The sequence below is a fragment of the Astyanax mexicanus genome, chromosome 5 (genome assembly GCF_023375975.1).
Source record: "Astyanax mexicanus isolate ESR-SI-001 chromosome 5, AstMex3_surface, whole genome shotgun sequence".
NCBI lineage: Eukaryota > Metazoa > Chordata > Actinopteri > Characiformes > Acestrorhamphidae > Astyanax > Astyanax mexicanus.
In genome coordinates this window covers 46,024,006-46,043,715 of record NC_064412.1, presented here as the reverse complement: position 1 = coordinate 46,043,715, position 19,710 = coordinate 46,024,006, and the positions used below count along the sequence as shown (strand labels likewise).

The 19,710-nt window shown below is 39.1% G+C and overlaps 2 protein-coding genes across 2 annotated transcripts; both read right to left on the bottom strand.

Annotated features, from left to right (window-relative positions):
- Nucleotides 1-2,191: 2,191 nt before the first annotated feature.
- LOC111196167 (odorant receptor 131-2-like) lies at nucleotides 2,192-3,580 on the bottom strand. Its single transcript, XM_049479424.1, has one exon. It carries the CDS (start codon nucleotides 3,265-3,267, stop codon nucleotides 2,389-2,391), a length of 879 nt encoding a protein of 292 aa, XP_049335381.1. The 5' UTR covers nucleotides 3,268-3,580; the 3' UTR covers nucleotides 2,192-2,388.
- Nucleotides 3,581-4,629: 1,049 nt separating this feature from the next.
- On the bottom strand, nucleotides 4,630-6,983 carry LOC103033582 (odorant receptor 131-2-like). Its single transcript, XM_007238298.4, has one exon. It carries the CDS (start codon nucleotides 6,359-6,361, stop codon nucleotides 5,429-5,431), a length of 933 nt encoding a protein of 310 aa, XP_007238360.2. The 5' UTR covers nucleotides 6,362-6,983; the 3' UTR covers nucleotides 4,630-5,428.
- Between the last annotated feature and the right edge of the window lie 12,727 nt (nucleotides 6,984-19,710).

Here is a 19,710-nt window from a genome sequence, read left to right as displayed (position 1 = left end):
GCGCACGCCTAGTCAAGGTTTGGGTTTCAGGTTATTCTGAATGAAGTCCTTAGCCAGTTTCGGATCCTTGAAACGTGAACACTCGCCATTCCCCAGCGTTATCCTCAGCTCCGCAGGGTACCACAGCCCATACCGTACTCCCTCACAGCCTCGTAGCATGTTCCTCACCTCACCGAAGCCTGCCCTCAGTTTAGCGACTGATTGGGTATAGTCCGGTTGAATGCGGATTCTATCACCTTCTCTGGTAGTCAACTGTTTCATCTGGCCAGCTTTCCTTAGAATTTCTTCTCTCTCATGGAAATAGTGGCATCTGATGACGAAGGCTCTCGGTGGGCCGTCGTCGGCTGGCCTCTCGCGCAGAGTCCGGTGTGCACGGTCAAGCAAAGGGAGCCGCTCCAGACCGAGTGTTTCCTTCAAGCATAGTGAAACAAACTCAGTCGTGCGCTTGCCTTCTTCCCGTCTCTCCTTTATCCCGATAATCCGGAGATTGCAGCGACGCGACCGTGCCTCCAGGTCCTCATTCCGTGTTTTCAGCCCTGCGAGCTCCCTCTGCACGTTAGCCATATCGCGTTCCAGAGCTACCACCCGGTCAGATTGGTCGGTTGCCGAGGACTCTAGGGTAACCACTCGTTTCTCCAGCGCGGCGTTTTTAGCATTGGCATTATCGTTGGCCAATTTAATCTCCGCCTTTAGCTGTTCCACCTGGTTCCGGAGTTCGGCAGTTTGCGCTTCTGCTGAAGAAAGTAGTTCAGTCCTCAGCTCGGCTATGGCTTTGAGGATGGCGTCCTGTTCAATCCTCCGATCAGCTGTAGCATTAGCCTCCGGGTTAGCTTTGGAGTTAGCACGCGTATCCGGCATTTTCCAGGCTTTTCCGTGTGTCCCACGCTTGTTTCACTCAAAATATCCGACTTGGCACAAGCACTTCACTTTATGTGCGAGTATTTTAAGAAGCTTGCAAGCTTAAGTAGCTACATTAAATGTAAAATGACAGTTCCAGTGGGGAGCCCAGCAAAAACGCGTCCTCACATGGCGCCGCTCTCTATCGCCCCTTATCTTAATTGTTAATTTTACTTTACCTTTAAAGTTTTTCCTTTTCCAGTTTTTTCTTTTTATTCTGATTACCACGCTCAGGAGGCTTCTTGTTTTTCCTCTGCTCCACTCCTAAACTTTAAGTGTTCCCTTTATTTTTTGACCAGTGTATAAACATATATAATATATAAGAGACCACTGTAAAGTTTTCTAATAATCAGCATGTATGACACCCATCCATTCCAACCTAAGTACACTTCCTTCTACTTAATGTGCTTTTAATTAGGTGATCACCTGAACCAAATCTTATTAATGAGGAAAAGTATATCCTCTTGCAATAGGACACGCTGGATGGCAAAACAAGTGCTAGGAATAGCTCAAAAGTAATTGGAATAAAAAATAACTATTAACCATGCCAAAAGAGTTGAAAAGAAAAGGCTTGAGTGAGGAAAAGAAGGGCTCAATTCTGACTTTACTGGCAGAGGGATACAGTGAGCATCATGTTGCTTCCATCCTTAAAATGTGTAAGACTGCAGTTCATTACAACAAGGACCCAGGTCTCTGTTGCACCCACTGTAAAATTTGGTGAAAGATTGGTGATGATCTGGGGATGCTTCAGCAAGGCTGGAATTGGGCAGTTTCATCTTTGCAAATGACACATAAATTAAGCCACATACAAGGTTATCCTGGAAATCACGCAGTGACACAGAGAGAGAGTCTTTGTCTTAAACCAGACAAAATTTTTAACAAGGAATGATTTGACTTGTCTAAAGCTATACTGGGAATTCTGCCTGATAAAATAGAATATATAAAACATATATAAACAACAATATATAAACAACCAAACCAAAATTGTTAAATCATTTATTAAAGAATGCTCTAAAAGAGAACACAGCAGAGCAGTTGATTATAACAACTCAATTATTATTATTATTATTATTATTATTATTATTACAGATAAAAGCATAATGATTTTTGTATATTGTAGATAATATGTGTATAGGTGATAGTTTACAAATAGTTGATAATAAAGTGAAATTTATTGGTCACAGTAAGATTAGAGATAAAAGCACAGTGATACTGGTACATTGTAGATTTAGACTTCAAGTACTTTGTTTCATCTAAAGAATTACTTTTTATTTTATTCCAAGAATAAGTATTCCCATTGGTTCATTTTGACACAATGTAATGAAAAAAGAAACAGATTTACATTATATAAAAAATACAAAATAAAACAAGGATTTTCAAACAATTATACAAGCATTTATCCCTCTAAACACATTATTAAATATAAAAGATACAAAAGACATAATGGATGTTTTCTCATTGATATTAAAATTAGATGACAATATGATGACCCTACTGGGAGATTGATGGGATGGGTTGTGTTTTTATTTTATTGCTTTTTTTATGTGCCATGTACAAGAAATGTGTTTCCAGATATTTACGGAACATTTGATCCCTTAGGCCATACACAACAGGGCTTATAAACCCTGGCAAAATTTGAACAAAGACATAAATTGTAAATCTAATGTCATTTTTTAATAACGGAAAAAGAGATAATAGCAAACTCTCAAATAACGGAACAATGAAGGTAAACATGCACAGCACAAGCTGCAGTCCATGCAGGAGGATGGTGTTTCGGGCCTTCCGGGCATCTGCACCAGTGGCCTTGGCAGCGAACATGATCCTGAAGTACGTGTAAAACAAAGTGAGCCAAACGAAGGACAGATAGACCAGATGTGAGATGTTTTTCTTCTCTATCAGGTAACGATGCCTGAAGACCAAGTCTCGACTGCAAATGATGGTAGAAAGGAAATAATATAAAGGCTCAGTGGCTAGAAGAATGAAAAGATCTGGAAGAATAGAACAGCAGACAGCTATGTAGCGCTCCACAGCCATGCCAGCCAGATTTAGAGGGGTGTTGAGGGTGGTGAACACTACAAGCATTATAATCAAGCAGCATAAAGAGACATTCATTGTAAAAAATATGTAAGATATGATGTAAAGCAACACTGCCATGGTTAGCTGGATCATGTCATTCAGGACCATGTGGATGAAGAGGATGTATCGGGGATTCTCCGTGAAGATCTCATGCTTGAAGAAAGTGTGGACCAGTGTTCCATTAATGTAGTTAATGGTGACGTACAAAGCTGCAACTATCACATTTTTGGCCACAGCTGTAGCGTACGAATCTCTACCAGTAGTTTGTGTGTTGCTGTATATTGAGGAGTTCATCACTTACTCATGTCAGAACCACAGACTGCCTGTTTAAAAAGGCTTTTAAACCCTAGAACATATAACAAAGCAATATTACTCCTGCATAACAAAACAATCTTATATAGTATGATAATAAATAACACAAGATCTTCTACAGCTTTCTTGTTCTATTCTTCTAGTTTGCAAGAAAACATGTATTAGCAAGTGATTATATTCAGTCTGAGGAGAAAGTCAGCCCACTTATAGGATTCCACAGAAATACACAAACCATGATTCCCTCTATGCTGCATGCAGAGTCTGAGATGCAGCAACTTCTGCCAGACTTTAGGGACCAGTAAGTCTCCTGGGGGGCAGGTCATCCACTATGCTGTATACTGTGGAAAAGCTTTGAGCACCTAAGCCCAGGATCTTCTCAGTAAGTGTGTGTTTTTTGTTTGTAAAACATCGTGTATCATTAGAATAGACCCAATAAAAAACAAACACAGTAAAAAGGAATACATCATGAAAAAAGTAGTTGAGATCCTGCCTGGAGCCAGAACCACAATGGAAGTGTTCAATTCCATTAATAGCTCACCTGATTTAATGTCATTGTTAAAAACTAATTACCATACCAGGTGTTGAGTGAACATGTGAAGAAGAGGTTTATTGTACTAACAGAAAATATGCAATATGCATTAAACCAAAATTTGACCAGTGCAAAAAGTGGGCACCCTTATCACCCTAAGACAACTTTTTGTATCCTTCCCCTGAACAACTATGTTGAACAATCTTTGTTTTTAGATCATTTGAGAGTTGTTTTGATGAGCCCATGATGCCACTCTTTAGAGGAGATTCAAATAGGAGAACATGATTGGATACACCTGGCTATGAAGTTCAAAGCTCAATGAGGTTACCAAACCAATTTTGTGCTTCAGTAAGTCAGTAAAAAGTAGTTAGGAGTATTCAAATCAATAAAATGATAAGGGTGCCCATACTTTTGCACCGGTCAAATTTTGGTTTAATGCATATTGCACATTTTCAATCCTGAAATATTACTGTGTCCATCAGTTATTACATATATCAAACTAAAACGTCTGTTGCAAACACCCAAATATTTAGAACTAAAAATGATTAAGATTAATAGGGGTGCCCAAACTTTTTCATATGACTGTAAATGCTGCAGATGTGATTTGATATCAAAACAACAGAACATAAATAAAACAAAATCTGACATTTAACATGACTGTTTGTTCAGCACAATTTATTTCTTTTTTTACGTTGAAAATCTGTGGCTATAAAACAACACTACTCCAGCAACTAAAAGTGGTTTATATCATCTGGTTTATTTTTAGACTTAACTAAACATCACGGTTGGACAAAACAATCTCCATTTTTCACATTTCACTTAATAACTTACTATTAATCTGCTAGTTTTTATTATTTTGTCTCAGAATGATAATTATGTGGTAAATGGCCCAGTAGAAATGATCCAGTTGATCTGTACAGCTTTAGATGATCTGAAAGAGCTGTGCAAACACAAGCCACATCCAGGCTGCATCTGCAGTTCTGTCCTTTTCTGATATGTTTTTGATATGAAGCACTACTGGTCCATCAGTGTTCTAGATACACTGCATTAAGGCAAAGGTTTATTTTTTATTGTGTTTATTGTTACTTTATTATTGTCCTGAATTAACAGACATATGTTCTGATTAAAACAGAAATAGCAGAATATGTAAATGATCCCCATGACTTTTTTTTGCAGTGTCTAACTGGTGTCCACATGTTTTGAATAATTTAATTACCACAATGATTTACTGCAGATGGTTACACTTTAAAAAGATCTAACCTGAGGAGAGGTTGTTATTTTCTATTCATCAGAAATCTAAAAAAAGTCTCAGCCTCAGTTCTTTCCTTGCTTCTTTAGTGTAAGACATAGAGTAATGCCTTGCATTGGAAACTAGAGAATAAACATTTTTTATCAGATTTTACTCTAGGTAATTTTTAAGGTATTTGTCATCAGGATTTACTGACCCAACGTAAAGAATAACCCCCATATTATACTTTCATTTTCTGTTGTTTTTAATATATAAATAAATAATTAGTAGTAATAATACAGATTTACATTGAGTAAAAATGAATAAACAAGGTATTTGCTTAGAATTTATTTAGTTAACTAAGTACAGTTCAATAAGTAGTTTAGTTAGGTAGGTTGTGTTTTGCATCTTTCTTTATGCGCAGCAAACAACATGTGCTTTTTCAGATATGAACAGAGTATTTTATCCCTGAGACCATACACAATAGGACTTATGAATCTGGGCAAAATGTAGACAAAGAGGTAATGTATGATTCTCAGCTCACTTACATAATTTGGAAATAGAGATACCAACAAGCTGTGAAGTAACGGGCCAGTGTAGGTAAACATGCACAGCACAAGCTGCAGTCCATGCAGGAGGATGGTGTTTCGGGCCTTCCGGGCGTCTGCACCAGTGGCCTTGGCAGCGAACATGATCCTGAAGTACGTATAAAACAAAGTGAGCCAAACGAAGGAAAAATACACCAGGTTTGAGATGTTTTTCTTCTCCACCAGGTATGGGTGATGGAAGAGGATGTCTTGATGGCAGGAAATGGTTGAGTAAAAGAAAGATAAAGGCTCAGTGGTTAGAAGAACAAACAGATCTGGGAGGATAGTGATAACACTTAAAACCCAAATCAGTCCAATAAGAATGTACGTCCTGCGCACAGTACAGATGTGTGTGTGATGTAACGGTTTGCAGACAGCTATGTAGCGCTCCACAGCCATGCCAGCCAGATTTAGAGGGGTGTTGAGAGTGGTGAACACTGCAATCATTAGAAGAAAGCAGCATAAAGAGACATTCATCAAAAAGACAATATATGTAATGATATAAAGCAACACAGCAATATTCAACTGGATCAGGTCATTTAGGACCATGTGGATGAAGAGGATGTATCGAGGATTCTCAGTGAAGATCTCATGCTTGAAGAAGGTGTGGACCAGCATGACATTAATGTAGTTGATGGAGACGTACAAAGCTACAACTATGATGGTCATGGCCAGAGCTGAAGTGTCCCGTCCATTAGTTTGGGTAATGTTGCTGTACTTTGAGAAATTCATCACTTGCTCTTTTTTACACAATGGACTGCCTTCCTCACCAGGGGTTACTAGACAATGCAAAATATAAATTACATCTAAGATTCTACATTAACACACGATCCTAAACGTGTAACACATAGATAAGCAGTATTTTCAGTTTAGTTGTATTTATCCTTCTTCATAGAAAATTCACAGCGGTGTAAAAACAATTCATTACATTAATGTATCATTTCAATTCATCAGATTATACATAAAACGTCATATAGTATTATCTCTTAAATGGCTTTAAAAAAGACAGTTTAAAATAGAAGAAAACAATCTATTTTAAAACTGGACAGATTTAACCTACTCAGACTCCAACAACATCAAAAAAACATCTGCCAGTGCTTATATAGAGTCTATGGACAAGAAGGTCAGCCCCTTTTCTAAAAATAAACCTATGATTATACTGCCCTATTTCCTCTAAAGGAAAAAAAAACGAAATAATGAAGAGGGCAACCTAGTACAAGGCCAGTAGAAGTAGATGGAGAGTGGGCAGCTGGTTTGAGATGGACAGCAGGAAACCCTGATGGCTGATTTTGAGCAGGTCAGAAGACTGTGAATTGTTTCTTATTATTTTAGCTCCACTGGTCAGGTTTTGTAGTTCATGAACCTTTGGGTGTGTTCAAAAACTTTATAAACATCACTTAAACCCTCACTAACTCTCTATGATGAGTTCTAATAGAGTAAGTTCCACCCTAGAAATGGGAAGACAGGGGGCGATGGAGTGGGAAGATGGAGTGGGAAGACAGGGGGCGATGGAGTGGGAAGATGCAGGTGCAGGTAAGGGGCGGGAGTTAACGCCCCAGGCAAGGCTTGTTCAATTGCGGGGTCGTTCAACTGCGAGGTTGTTCAACAAGCAGGTAGAGAGGAAGTGATGGTTTAAATAGGAAAGGAAGTGGGAGGAGTGAGTGCGTGGATCAACTCCCAAAAGTTAGTTATGGATACATAACTCCACTTCTTGATGTGAAACATGCCTCAAAAGAGCTCTCAGAAGATCTATGTTCCAGACTTGCATGAAGCTGGAAAGGGTTACAAAAGTATCTCTAAAAGTCTTGATGTTCATGTGTCCACGGTAAGACAGATGGTCTACAAATGGAGAAAGTTCAGCACTGTTGCTACTCTCCCTAGCCTTGGTCGTCCTGTAAAGATGACTGCAAGAGCACAGCGCAGAATGATCAATGAGGTGAGGAAAAATCCTAGAGTGTCAGCTGAAGATTTACAGAAATCTCGGTAACATTTTACTTGGATGGTCCATTTGATGGCCTTGTTGATGCTCAACTGACATTCAACTAACATTCAACTGAATGTCAATTAACTGCAACTTAACCATATGTTGAAGGTAAACGATTTAAAATAGAACATAACCCTATACCTAACCCTAACATTAACCCTAAGATCTAACCATACACTTAACCCTAACCTAAACTTTAAATCTAACTCGAAACCCAATGTGATCAATAAAAAACTGTCCGCGACTGAGCTAAAATCAACCAGGCATCAAAAATCCTGAAGGAGAATGTCCGGCCATCTGTTTGTGACCTCAAGCTGAAACGAACTTGGGTTCTGCAGCAGGACAATGATTCAAAACCCACCAGTGCATGGGGGGTATGCCTGTTGACAATTCATTGAGATGGTAATAAATGACTGTTGACTTAGACTGTCTGTCTATGTTGTTTTCAGTCAGTGGAGCACCTGTGTTTTTTGTTGCCAAGATAGTAATATGCCACAACTCACTTTCAGACCACTTTCAGATCACACCCATCAGTGTAGATATATTCACAAGCACTGTGGTTATTTTAATGGTGCAGGCACAATGTTCATGTCAAGATGGCATAATTTTGTTTAAAACAAAGGCAAATTATGTGGGTATTTATGTGTGTGCATCTATGTTTTAACATTAACATATTTTACATTTTGTACATTGTTAATAAACTGCAATTTTTCCTGTACCTGTGTTCTTATGACAACATTTCAACATTTATAGAATTGATTCAAATTAATTGTTTCTTGAATAATCATTATTGTATAACCTTCCTGGAAAGCTAAAAAATATTATTTTGTGGAACACTAGAAATAATATGTGAGCTTAACTGGAAATGTAACAGGAAGGATGCCTCTAGTGTCGTATTGCTGATGAAGTTCTTCAGGAGAACAATACCTTGTTGTAATGTGTTTTCTTCACAGCTGGGAAAGGTAACCTGAGACGAGCAGCACCTTAAGGGTAATTAACTAATGCTAGAGGGACCCACTGACATTTCACTATCTGACTAATGGAGTCAGAACCAAGAGTGGTGTCTGGGCCCTGAACCCCGGTGCTCTCGTTAGCAAATTCAGGTAAAGGTCACCTTAAACCTTGTTTTTCACAAACACACAAACATAATACATCCCAGGGACTAATTAGGATGTCAGAGAAGATAAGCAGAGAAGGTCAAGTTTCTGTAAAACAGTTATGGGTAATTAGGATCTTGTTTTGGTCTGTTTGTTGTGATCTCTGAGGAAAAGATCTTTTGATTGTATTAGAAGACTGACATATTTACAGGAACTGAGGCGCCAATGTTGATCCATTCAATAAAGTTCAAAGCTACCAACAGGGAAGAGCCTATTTATGTTGATATATTCATAATGGATTTGGCCTCAAAGGTGCAAACTTGTGTTACAGGCTGAACACTTATGTAAACTTTACCACACAGGAGAAAAGCCTCCAGTGGATTCACCTTTTATACAAACTGTCCTAATGCTTCATATTCTTTGATTTATTTTATAATAAATTGATGGTCTTATTATGATCATTTTGATCCTTTATGTGTTGTCTTCTCAACTTTATTTTAGATGTTAATATACATGATTAAACACATCTGGTTTCCATTCAGGAAGCTGTGGAAATGATATATTGGGCTTGTTAAAATGGAACATTTCTATAATGACAAACAAAAATATTTGTAAATCCCAAACATTATTACGTGTATACATTAAATACAATGATCCTTTAAATAAACAAACTTTTTTTCTATAGTAGAATTAGCATCAAAAATGTTAAAATGCAAATGTTCCCCAGGTTTAAATGACTGTCTCAAAATATGTTAATTAACGTATTTAATAATCTTGGTTCTCTATTCTTATATCGTATTTTCTTAACCTCATTGCACTACAGATGGAGGAATAATCAGATTGCGGTAACTAAATATGATCATGTACACAGTAAACAAACTGGTGATGTCAACAAAAAGAAAGAAAGAAAAAAAAAGAAATAAAGGTTGAGGTATGAAAGTTTATTGGCATTAGCAGACCAATAGACATTTTTGGGTTTAGAGCAAATCTGTATCTTTGCGGGTTGAATTTGGATTCTGTATTCTGAGGGTTAGGTGGGGAAGGTCAGAGCGTGTGTTAAAGGTATTGCATGGTGGCTGCTTGCTGTCTATGCTGTTGGGAAAATGGTATTAAGTTTTATTAAAGTCCTGTGAAATCCCAGAAATTAAGATTGGAGGCAGTGGGACACCACAGTTTACTGCTGGACCTTCTGGAGGTGTCATGGGCTTAATTCAGTGAGATTCAGTAATTCAGTACCTACCTAAAGAATTGTAAAGAGCTTTCAGTAAAGTGGGTAAAGGGTAAAGCGTGGAATGGCTTGGAAGTTCTGATTAACATTATGCTTACGAAATTTTGACTGGCTTAAAGGTCCATAGAGTAAAAGCGTGCATTTCAAAATCCATGTTTCCCACTAAATCCAAAAAGAGGCGGATGACAGTATTAGAGTATAGTCATTAAAAAAGCAAAGGCTACTATATGGACAGAACATATTAAAGTATTTGCTAATTTATAATTTCTTCTCAAATAAAAAATGTTTGCTTTTGTTGGAGTAACTGTCTCCACTGTCCACTAAATTGTGGAGCACTGCTGTAAGGATTTAATGGCATTTATCACCAAGAGCATTAGCGATGTCAGGAGTGGGGCCAGTGCTAGCTATTTGCCAAAAACGCTTTGTATGTCCCTCTATTTCCAAAATAACTTGCTACTTGTGAGTCTTGGTCCTCCCAGGGTTTCTTCCTTCTCCAGCTCTGAGGGAGTTTTTCTTTGCCTCCACGCTCACTGGGAGTTCTGTATTATACGTTCAGTGTTTTGTCTAATTATTTGTTCAGTAAAACTGCTTTGTGACATCAGTTGTAAAAAGCGCTATACAAATACATTTTATTTGATTTGATAAACCAGATTGTGCAGATTGTGAACACATCATCTTACAGGAGGAACTAAACAGCTGTGAAGCTGTAATGGCTGGGGTCCGGCCGTGGGCTTCTTCAGCTGGTAGAGGGAGGTTTCGAGCCCCAGACCAGATCCGTTCCACCTGGGTTTGCCGCTATATTAACCCTGAGATTCAGTTTCTCTGCACTGGATCTTTAAAGCTCATCGGGGCGAATCTATGCCGGATTTTCCTCAGAGCTACTGCTTTTTTTTCCTCCCTGCTCTATCCACGGCAAATGCCATTTTCGTGCCTGTGCTTTGGAGCGAGATTGAACGGCATAGCCGGCTTTCTCCTTCCTTCTCGAGCTTCTCCCTATCCCTAGTCTGTGGGAGCCAGGGCTGAGCATCGAAGTTCGCGGCCGTTCTCCTTTTTGTTTGTCGACCCTGGTTCCTCCTTTTCCCCCGGTGGAACCACAGCCCAGTCCATAACCACCTTATACACTCCCTGTTCAGTTCTGAGAAGCTGTTTGTTTCGTTTTCTCTCTCTACACCAGTTTATAAGGGCTCGATTTCTTTTGCGTCTCTTGCCGGATCTCCACCCGTTTTCCCCTTTTTTTTTCACCTGTGTTGAGGGGTTCCTGTCAAGTTTTTACTTGCTTTGTATTCTGTTGCTGTGCACTTGGGTTCCACAACCTTCTGGGCTGGAGAGCTACTGCTCCCCACCCATTACAGAAAGATCCAGCCCACCATGGATCCAGCAGAGCATCTCCATTACAAGCAGGTAAAAGCCAACCCCCCACCATTCAACCGTTTCCCCAGGGGCCAGACCCTCTTCCAGCAGAGCAGCCTATGGTGGCTGCACCCCCCTCTGCAACTTTGTTTGAGCCACCATAACCAGCTCCCATGCGCTACAGGGGCAAGCCAGGGGGCTGTAAGGGTTTCTTACTACAGTGCTCACTGGCTTTTGAGCTACAGCCCTCCAGCTTTAGGTCAGAGTGGACCAAGGTGGCATACATCGTCTTCCTCCTCACCAGAAGTACGTTAGCGTGGGCAACCCCAGTATGGGTACACCAGCGCAATCGCTATGATATTCGGGGAAGCTCTTTTCGGTTCAACGAGAGGAGGCGGGGACCTGCCTCCTAAACCTGCATCAGGGTCAGTATCAGAGTATGCCATTAATTTCCGTATGCTTGCAGCTGAAAGCAGGTGGAAGGCTAGCGCACTTGCCAGCGCATTCCATCATGGGCTCTATGAGGATCTCAAGGATGAGCTAGCCCATTGTGACCGGCCATGCTTTATGACCTTATTGAGCTCACCCAGAGGCTGGATAACCGCCTGGATTTGGGAGTGGCGGGTAACTTCCTGCCTGTCGGTCCTCCTGCCTCTACCCTCCCCGAGCAATCCTGGGGGTGCTGACCTCTCCTGACTGGTTACTGACTACCATGACCTCGGGGAGCTTTTCAGCAAGAGGAAGGCCCAGAAGCCATCGACTTTCTCCCTGAGATTAGTCCCCCCAGGGGAAAGTTATTTGATTTGTCAGGTCCCGAGTGCCAGGCGATGGAAGAGTATATCCATAGAGTATATTCATTTGACCCTTTTCCTCCCCGGCTGGCACCGGGTTTTACTTCTTGGGGAAAAAAGTACGGGAGGTATAGACTACAGAGGCCTCAACAAGTTAACAGTAAAACAACATTAACCCCTACCACTCTTGTTGTCGTCCACCTTAGAGGCACTGCATCAGTTGGACCTGCGCAGTGCCTATAACCTAGTCAGGATCAAGGCGGGTGACGAATGAAAGGTGGCATTTATCACCCCCTCAGGGCACTACGGGTACCTGGTAATGCCCTTTGGGTGGATGAACACCCCGCCATCTTCCAGAGGTATATTAACAAGGTGCTCCAGTCATTGGACAGATACATGTTTTCCTGGCAGACATACTCGTGTTGTTGCATAACACCCTGCGCATGGACCCCAACAAGGTCAAGGCAGTCGAGAGCTGACCCCAGCCCATCTCGGTACGCCTGGTCCAGCGCTTCCTGGGCTTTGCAAATTTTTTCCGGCGGTTGGTCCATAACTTTAGCACTGTGGCCGCTCTGATGACCACCCTGATGAGGAAGACATCAGGGTGGTTCAGTTGGAACACAGAGGCCCAGGAGGCATTTGATGCTATCAAGCACTTGTTGACCAGGCCGCCTGTTCTCCGACTGCCTGACCCCAGACTACCGTTTGTCGTGGAGGTGGATGCCTCCGAAGTAGGCGTGGGTGCAGTCCTATACCAGTGGGCTGACCAGACTATTCCCACCGTCTGATCCCTGCTGAGCAGAGGTGGAAAAAAAAAAAAAATTTATTAAGTAAAAGTACTTAATTAAAATTTGCTAAAATTTTTCTCAAGTAAAAGTAAAAGTACCCATCTAAAAATCTAATCGAGTAAAAGTAAAAAAGTACTTAATTTAAAATGTACTTTGAGTAAAAGTTACATAGTTAATTTTAATTATTTGATGTAAAAAAAGTTCAACAAATCATAAATAAAATTCCACATAATAATTTTGACCTTTCAGGCAGTATTTGTTTAGACCACCGCATAAAACATTTTCAAGAACAAGTGGCATAGGTTTCTATTATGCATTTTTTTTCTTTACTATTAAAAGTTATGATCATATACGTGGCTATAATATACGTGGCTAATTTTTCTATTAAGCAGATTTTTATATAGCACATTTAAAGTGGCGCTCTGAGCTGAGTGGACGGCTATGATGAAAAGCGCGAGATATCATTTAATTAAATTTATTTAAATCATAATATAAATAACAGCTGTGCCGAATTATGACTCCCCGGCAGAATCCGACTCTCCTTTGCATGCACGCACGTCTGGTAAACATGTGGGCGCTAGAAGTTACTCTCGTGCTGTCCGTTATTTTTTGTGTGTAAATAACATTTTATATTTATTTTTTTACTCAGAACACAGCAAGAAATAAAGCCAAACAAAGTTTAGTTATATAACGAAGGAAAGACGGGTATTGCAGAACTAAATAACTTGTAGGAACGCGTTTTAGCCATAATGATCACTATTAGGAGAACATGTTAAACACAGCTTATTCGTAAAATCTGCGAAGATAACCGAGTTCAAATATGAATACCTGATATTTACACCTGCCAAAATGATACTCCCCCTCTGATCTCAGCACCCTTCGTGGTGAAGAGCACAGCACAATCTCAAATAAGAATTTGCCTGGACATGAAATAACACTGAAGGTACGCCAGAGCACTGTAAAAAAATATCAGACTTCCAGAATAAAATTATAATATTAAATAGGAAAAGAAGGCTAACTGGGTGGCCAGTTTAAGAAGCTCTGTTAAGATGATCTCTTACAGGGCTGCTGGGATTATGATCAGTTATTTACATTTGTAACTTGCTAGAGTGTTCTAGTGTTACAGATAAATTATACAGTGTCCAGATTTTGAGGTGTAGCTACTGGTACAGCCCAGCCTTCAGCACCCCTGCCACGAGACGTGTCCAGCCAGGAGAGCGCAAGGTGCTCAGCAGTTACCTTGTATTTTCTTTATAACTCGTTTTAAAGAAAAAACTTTCAACAGCACTTGTTTACTTTATATTAGGATTACAAATTAATTCCATAAAAAGGATAATAGTTTTTTAGTGTAATATGATGATATAATTTGTCCTACATCTTACAATTACATTTGGTCACATCTTGCACACATTTAAAATATTGGAATAAATTATCCAATTTATCAAAATTGCAATATAAATTTCCCACTCAAATAAACATCTTAAAACAGTGTATTATTTTTATTTTAGGCCAGCAATTATAATTTAATATAGTGTTACAGATTAAAGCAGGTCTCATGTGAGCCATTTATAGAACGGTCCCTAATTCCATTATATACATTTTTTATATTATTTTTCTTTCCTCATTTTTACAGTGTACAGTTGGAATAAGTCAATAAGTCAATAAACAAAACTCTAGGTTGACACGCATATAATGTTTTACAGTATTTTTGATAACACAGAGACAGTCCCCCTGCATCAGTAAAAGGTTAATTTCCTTTATTCAGGACTGGAACTGATCGTATTTACGTTCCTTTGATTGCAATAACTAAAGTAAAGAAGTTGAAGACCTCCGTGGACCAATGCTTGCTCTCAGGACGCGGCATCCCACGGCGGGGGTCCCGAAGCCAAAGCGCAACATAGGTAAGGCTGCGCGTGTAAAGACGCCTTGCAATATCTAAACACTGTAGCGGGTCGGGTCCCCCTAATTGCGAGACCCAAATGCGAGAAATTGCGAGACCCAACTGACTGTAAGATTGAGACTACGCCACCCCGATTTACTATGTAGGGTAGGGGATCCCTCTGAGGTTTTTCTCCAATAAAAGTGTGATCAGGCTGTTTAACAAAAATATCTCATCTCATCTCATTGTCAACCGCTTAATCCGTGAAGGGTCGCGGGGGGGTGCTGGAGCCTATCCCAGCAGGCATCGGGCGGAAGGCAGGATACACCCTGGACAGGCCGCCAATCCATCGCAGGGCAGACGGACACAGACAGACAAACAGACACATTCACTCACACACTCACACCTAAGGGGCAATTTCAATCAAGTTCCAATTAGCCTGAACGTGCCGTCTTTGGACTGTGGGAGGAAACCGGAGGAAACCGGAGGAAACCCACGCAGACACAGGGAGAACGTGCAAACTCCACACAGAAAGACCCGGGTTGCCCCAGCCAGGAATTAACAAAAATATATTTTTTGATATTTTTGAAAAATTACAGAATTATCACAATAAAAGGCGTTAAGGGACCATAAGACCACACTCCAGCCACTAGAACTGACCTCACTCACTTAATTTGACATATAACTTATAAGGAGTACGAGTCTTACACAGAGACAGTAATATTATCTTGCAACCCAAACAAAATAGAGAAATTAGATCACTCAAATAATAAACTCACTGCAAATCAATTAAGCAGAAGTGATACATAATTACACAAATCATAAAATAAAACAAAAAATACTTTGGGTCAATTATGTGTCCCTCTGATTAGTATACAAAAAGGCCCAGTAGAGGGCAGTATAGCACTACTAATGCTCTATGGCCCAGTCCACTTGCCCCAAATACTGAAAGATTATGATAAGCACAATTCAATACAGAGGATAAAAATCTGTCAATTTCACAATAATCTAACACAATTAGCATAGGTGACTCAGTACATTGGTAAAATCTTCATAATACTCTGGCTTACAAAAGCAGATAAAAAGGAAGCCAAAAAACACCATAATACCTATATAAAAAAGGCAAAGAAAAACAGTGGCCTACAGGCAATCAAGCTCAGCTCCACTGCAATAAAGCAAATACAAAAGAAAACACCCCTTTAGTTTTCACAGAGAAATTTAATCAAGTTCAAGCATGACCTTTAAGCTCCATTCACAAAATATAAAATCTTATAACAATATATGAATAATACAAATATAGTTTATATACATATATATTTAATTAATGTGATGCTTCATTAGGTTTAACTATTAGCTATTAAACAATTAAACCCCATGGTCACAATATATATATACATATATACACACACACACACACACACACACACATATACCTTCATCCATGCACCTGCTCAAACTACACACATACATAATCATAATTAAATTAACACCTAGCTAAAGCTGGAAGAACCAATTTTAACCACTCACCTAATAGCTACCAGACATACTCCATCACGTGTGAACTGTGATGGCTGGGTGCTGCAGTCAGTCCCATACTAAAATAAAACAAAGTTCCCCTTTAACACATTTTCCAATATTTAATCCTAATCATTAAAACCCATCTATACATATAAACCTATACAGCTCAAATCCAGCTGATATTTCACTAAACCATTGTACTTACTATGGCTTTGGACGGTGAAGCCTAAGGCTCAGCAATCAAACGAACATGTGTGCTGATATTCCCTAGACAACCAAAACGATTAACCGGGCTGGAAGTCCACTGCTTGCTCTTGAGGTCAGGCACGACTGATACAGCCCTGTATCTCCTAAGAGAAAGACATTTTATCCCCTAAATCCTTTATAGCCACTAATTTAATAAACCAACAAAATAAAACAATAAACCATGAGAACCTTCCAGACTCAGTTACCACCGCAACCACAACCCACACAGCAGACCAGCTACGAGGCTGAAGTTGGTTTGATATTCGCAGCTCCAGATTCGTTTGGCTCGATATTCGCAGCCTCGTATTCCCCGGCTGAAGTTGGTTTGATATTCGAAGCTGCCGCTTCACTGAAGCACCGTGAACTAAAGGGAGCGTTCACAAACACCCGCTGTTTATATTAAACACCTCACAGATCAACACTGAAGGAGATAGAATGAAGAAAAGCAGTACATCTGTTTATTAACAATGTAAATATACAATATCTTATTAAATGTAATTTTATATACACGACCTTTCATCACTTATTTTCTCCAGTTTTACTTACAACATGAATTTGCTTTTCTAGTGTAATTCATTCATTTCCTGAGTAAAAAATATCTGAAATAGAGATTTAGCCTCCTACTTTCAAGAAAACCTGGCATTATCCTGTCCGGAGCCAATTGTATATTGTAAAATATTTATTTTAATTACTGAATTTATAATTATATATTATAATAAGTAATAAAAATATATATGTAATAAAATTATATTTTAAAAGCCATTGCGCTCAAAAAATATGAGGCAGATGTTCAAGTGTGATTTTGAAGAACTTTTTCATGTTGGGCCAGAACAAATACACATGATCTGAAGAGTACTAGTCTTCTACTGTAAGGAAAACCTGGAATTAGCCTGGCCCAAGCTGATTTTATACTTTAAAATGAACTGGCAACATGGTATAATGAGCCATAATGCACAATTTTTTATGTAAAGCTGATGTTCCAGTGTGATTTTGAAGGACTTTTTCATGTTGGGCCAGACCAAATACACATGATCTGAAGAGTACTAGTCTTCTACTTTAAGGAAAATCTGGAATTAGCCTGGCCCGAGCTGATTTTATACTTTAAAATGAACTGGCAACATAGCCTACCAATCCATAATGCACAGTTTTTTTATGTAAAGCTGATGTTCTAGTGTGATTTTGAAGGACTTTTTCATCTTGGGCCAGACCAAATACACATGATCTGAAGAGTACTAGTCTTCTACTTTAAGAAAAACCTGGAATTAGCCTGGCCCGAGTTTATTTTATACTTTAAAATGTACTGGCAACATGGTATAACGAGCCATTTTGCACAAAAAAGCCACTGTTCCAGTACAATTTTGAAGAATTTTTCAATCTTGGGCCAGACCAAATACACATGATCTGAAGAGAACTAGTCTTCTACTTTAAGGAAAACCTGGAATTAGCCTGGCCCGAGCTGATTTTATACTTTAAAATGAACTGGCAACATGGCCTACCGATCCATAATGCACAAAAAAATTGAATATAAAGCTGAAATGAACTGGCAAATTTTGAAAGACTTTTTCATCTTGGGCCAGAACACATACACATCAGATGAAGAGAACTACTCTCCCACTTTGAGGAAAACCTGGAATTAGCCTGGCCCAAGCTGATTTTATACTTTAAAATTAACTGGCAACATGGTATAACGAGCCATAATGCACAATTTTTTTATGTAAAGCTGATGTTCTAGTGTGATTTTGAAAGACTTTTTTATCTTGGGCCAGACCAAATACACATGATCTGAAGAGTACTAGTCTTCTTCTTTAAGGAAAACCTGGAATTAGCCTGGCCCGAGCTGATTTTATCCTTTAAAATGAATTGGCAACATGACATGAAAGCCATTTTGCACAGAAATAATGAATATAAAGCATTGATTTTGAGAATACCAGAACTCTTCATCTCATGTGTATTTGGTCTAAAAAAAAAGTCCAAAATCATACTGGAATATCAGCTTTAAATAATATTTTTTTTGTGCTGCCATGTTGCCAATTAATTGTGGAGTCTAAAATCAGCTCGGGCCAGGCAAATCCCAAAATTTCCTTAAAGTAGAAGACTAGTACTCTTCAGATCATGTGTATGTGTTCTGGCCCAACCTGAAAAAGTTCTTCAAAATCACACTTGAACATCTGCTTTACATAAAAAAAATGTGCATTATGGATTGGTATGCTATGTTGCCAGTTCATTTTAAAGTATAAAATCAGCTCGGGTCAGGCTAATTCCAGGTTTTCCTTAAAGTAGAAGACTAGTACTCTTCAGATCATGTGTATTTGTTCTGGCCCAAGATGAAAAAGTTCTTCAAAATTGTACTGGAACAGTGGATTTTTTGTGCAAAATGGCTCGTTATACCATGTTGCCAGTTCATTTTAAAGTATAAAATCAGCTTGGGCCAGGCTAATTCCAAGTTTTCCTTAAAGAAGAAGACTAGTACTCTTCGGATCATGTGTATTTGGTCTGGCCCAACATGAAAAAGTCCTTCAAAATCACACTGGAACATCAGCTTTACATAAAAAAATTGTGCTTTATGGATCAGTATTCCATGTTGCCAGTTCATTTTAAAGTATAAAATCAGCTTGTGCCAGGCTAATTCCAGGTTTTCCTTAAAGTAGAAGACTAGTTCTCTTCAGATCATGTGTATTTGTTCTGGCCCAAGATTAAAAAGTCCTTCAAAATCACACTAGAACATCAGCTTTATATTCACTTTTTTGTGCATTATGGATCGGTATTCCATGTTGCCAGTTCATTTTAAAGTATAAAATCAGCTCGGGCCAGGCTAATTCCAGGTTTTCCTTAAAGAAGAAGACTAGTACTCTTCAGATCATGTGTATTTGGTCTGGCCCAAGATGAAAAAGTCTTTCAAAATGACACTAGAACATCAGCTTTACATAAAAAAATTGTGCATTATGGCTCGTTATACCATGTTGCCAGTTAATTTTAAAGTATAAAATCAGCTTGGGCCAGGCTAATTCCAGGTTTTCCTCAAAGTGGGAGAGTAGTTCTCTTCATCTGATGTGTATGTGTTCTGGCCCAAGATGAAAAAGTCTTTCAAAATTTGCCAGTTCATTTTAAAGTATAAAATCAGCTCGGGCCAGGCTACTTCCAGGTTTTTCTTAAAGTAGAAGACTAGTACTCTTCAGATCATGTGTATTTGTTCTGGCCCA

Bases quoted from the DNA above. Each gene is read 5' to 3' on its own strand.
- LOC111196167 (XM_049479424.1), bottom strand. From the start codon at position 3,267: ATGAACTCCTCAATATACAGCAACACACAAACTACTGGTAGAGATTCG.
- LOC103033582 (XM_007238298.4), bottom strand. From the start codon at position 6,361: ATGAATTTCTCAAAGTACAGCAACATTACCCAAACTAATGGACGGGAC.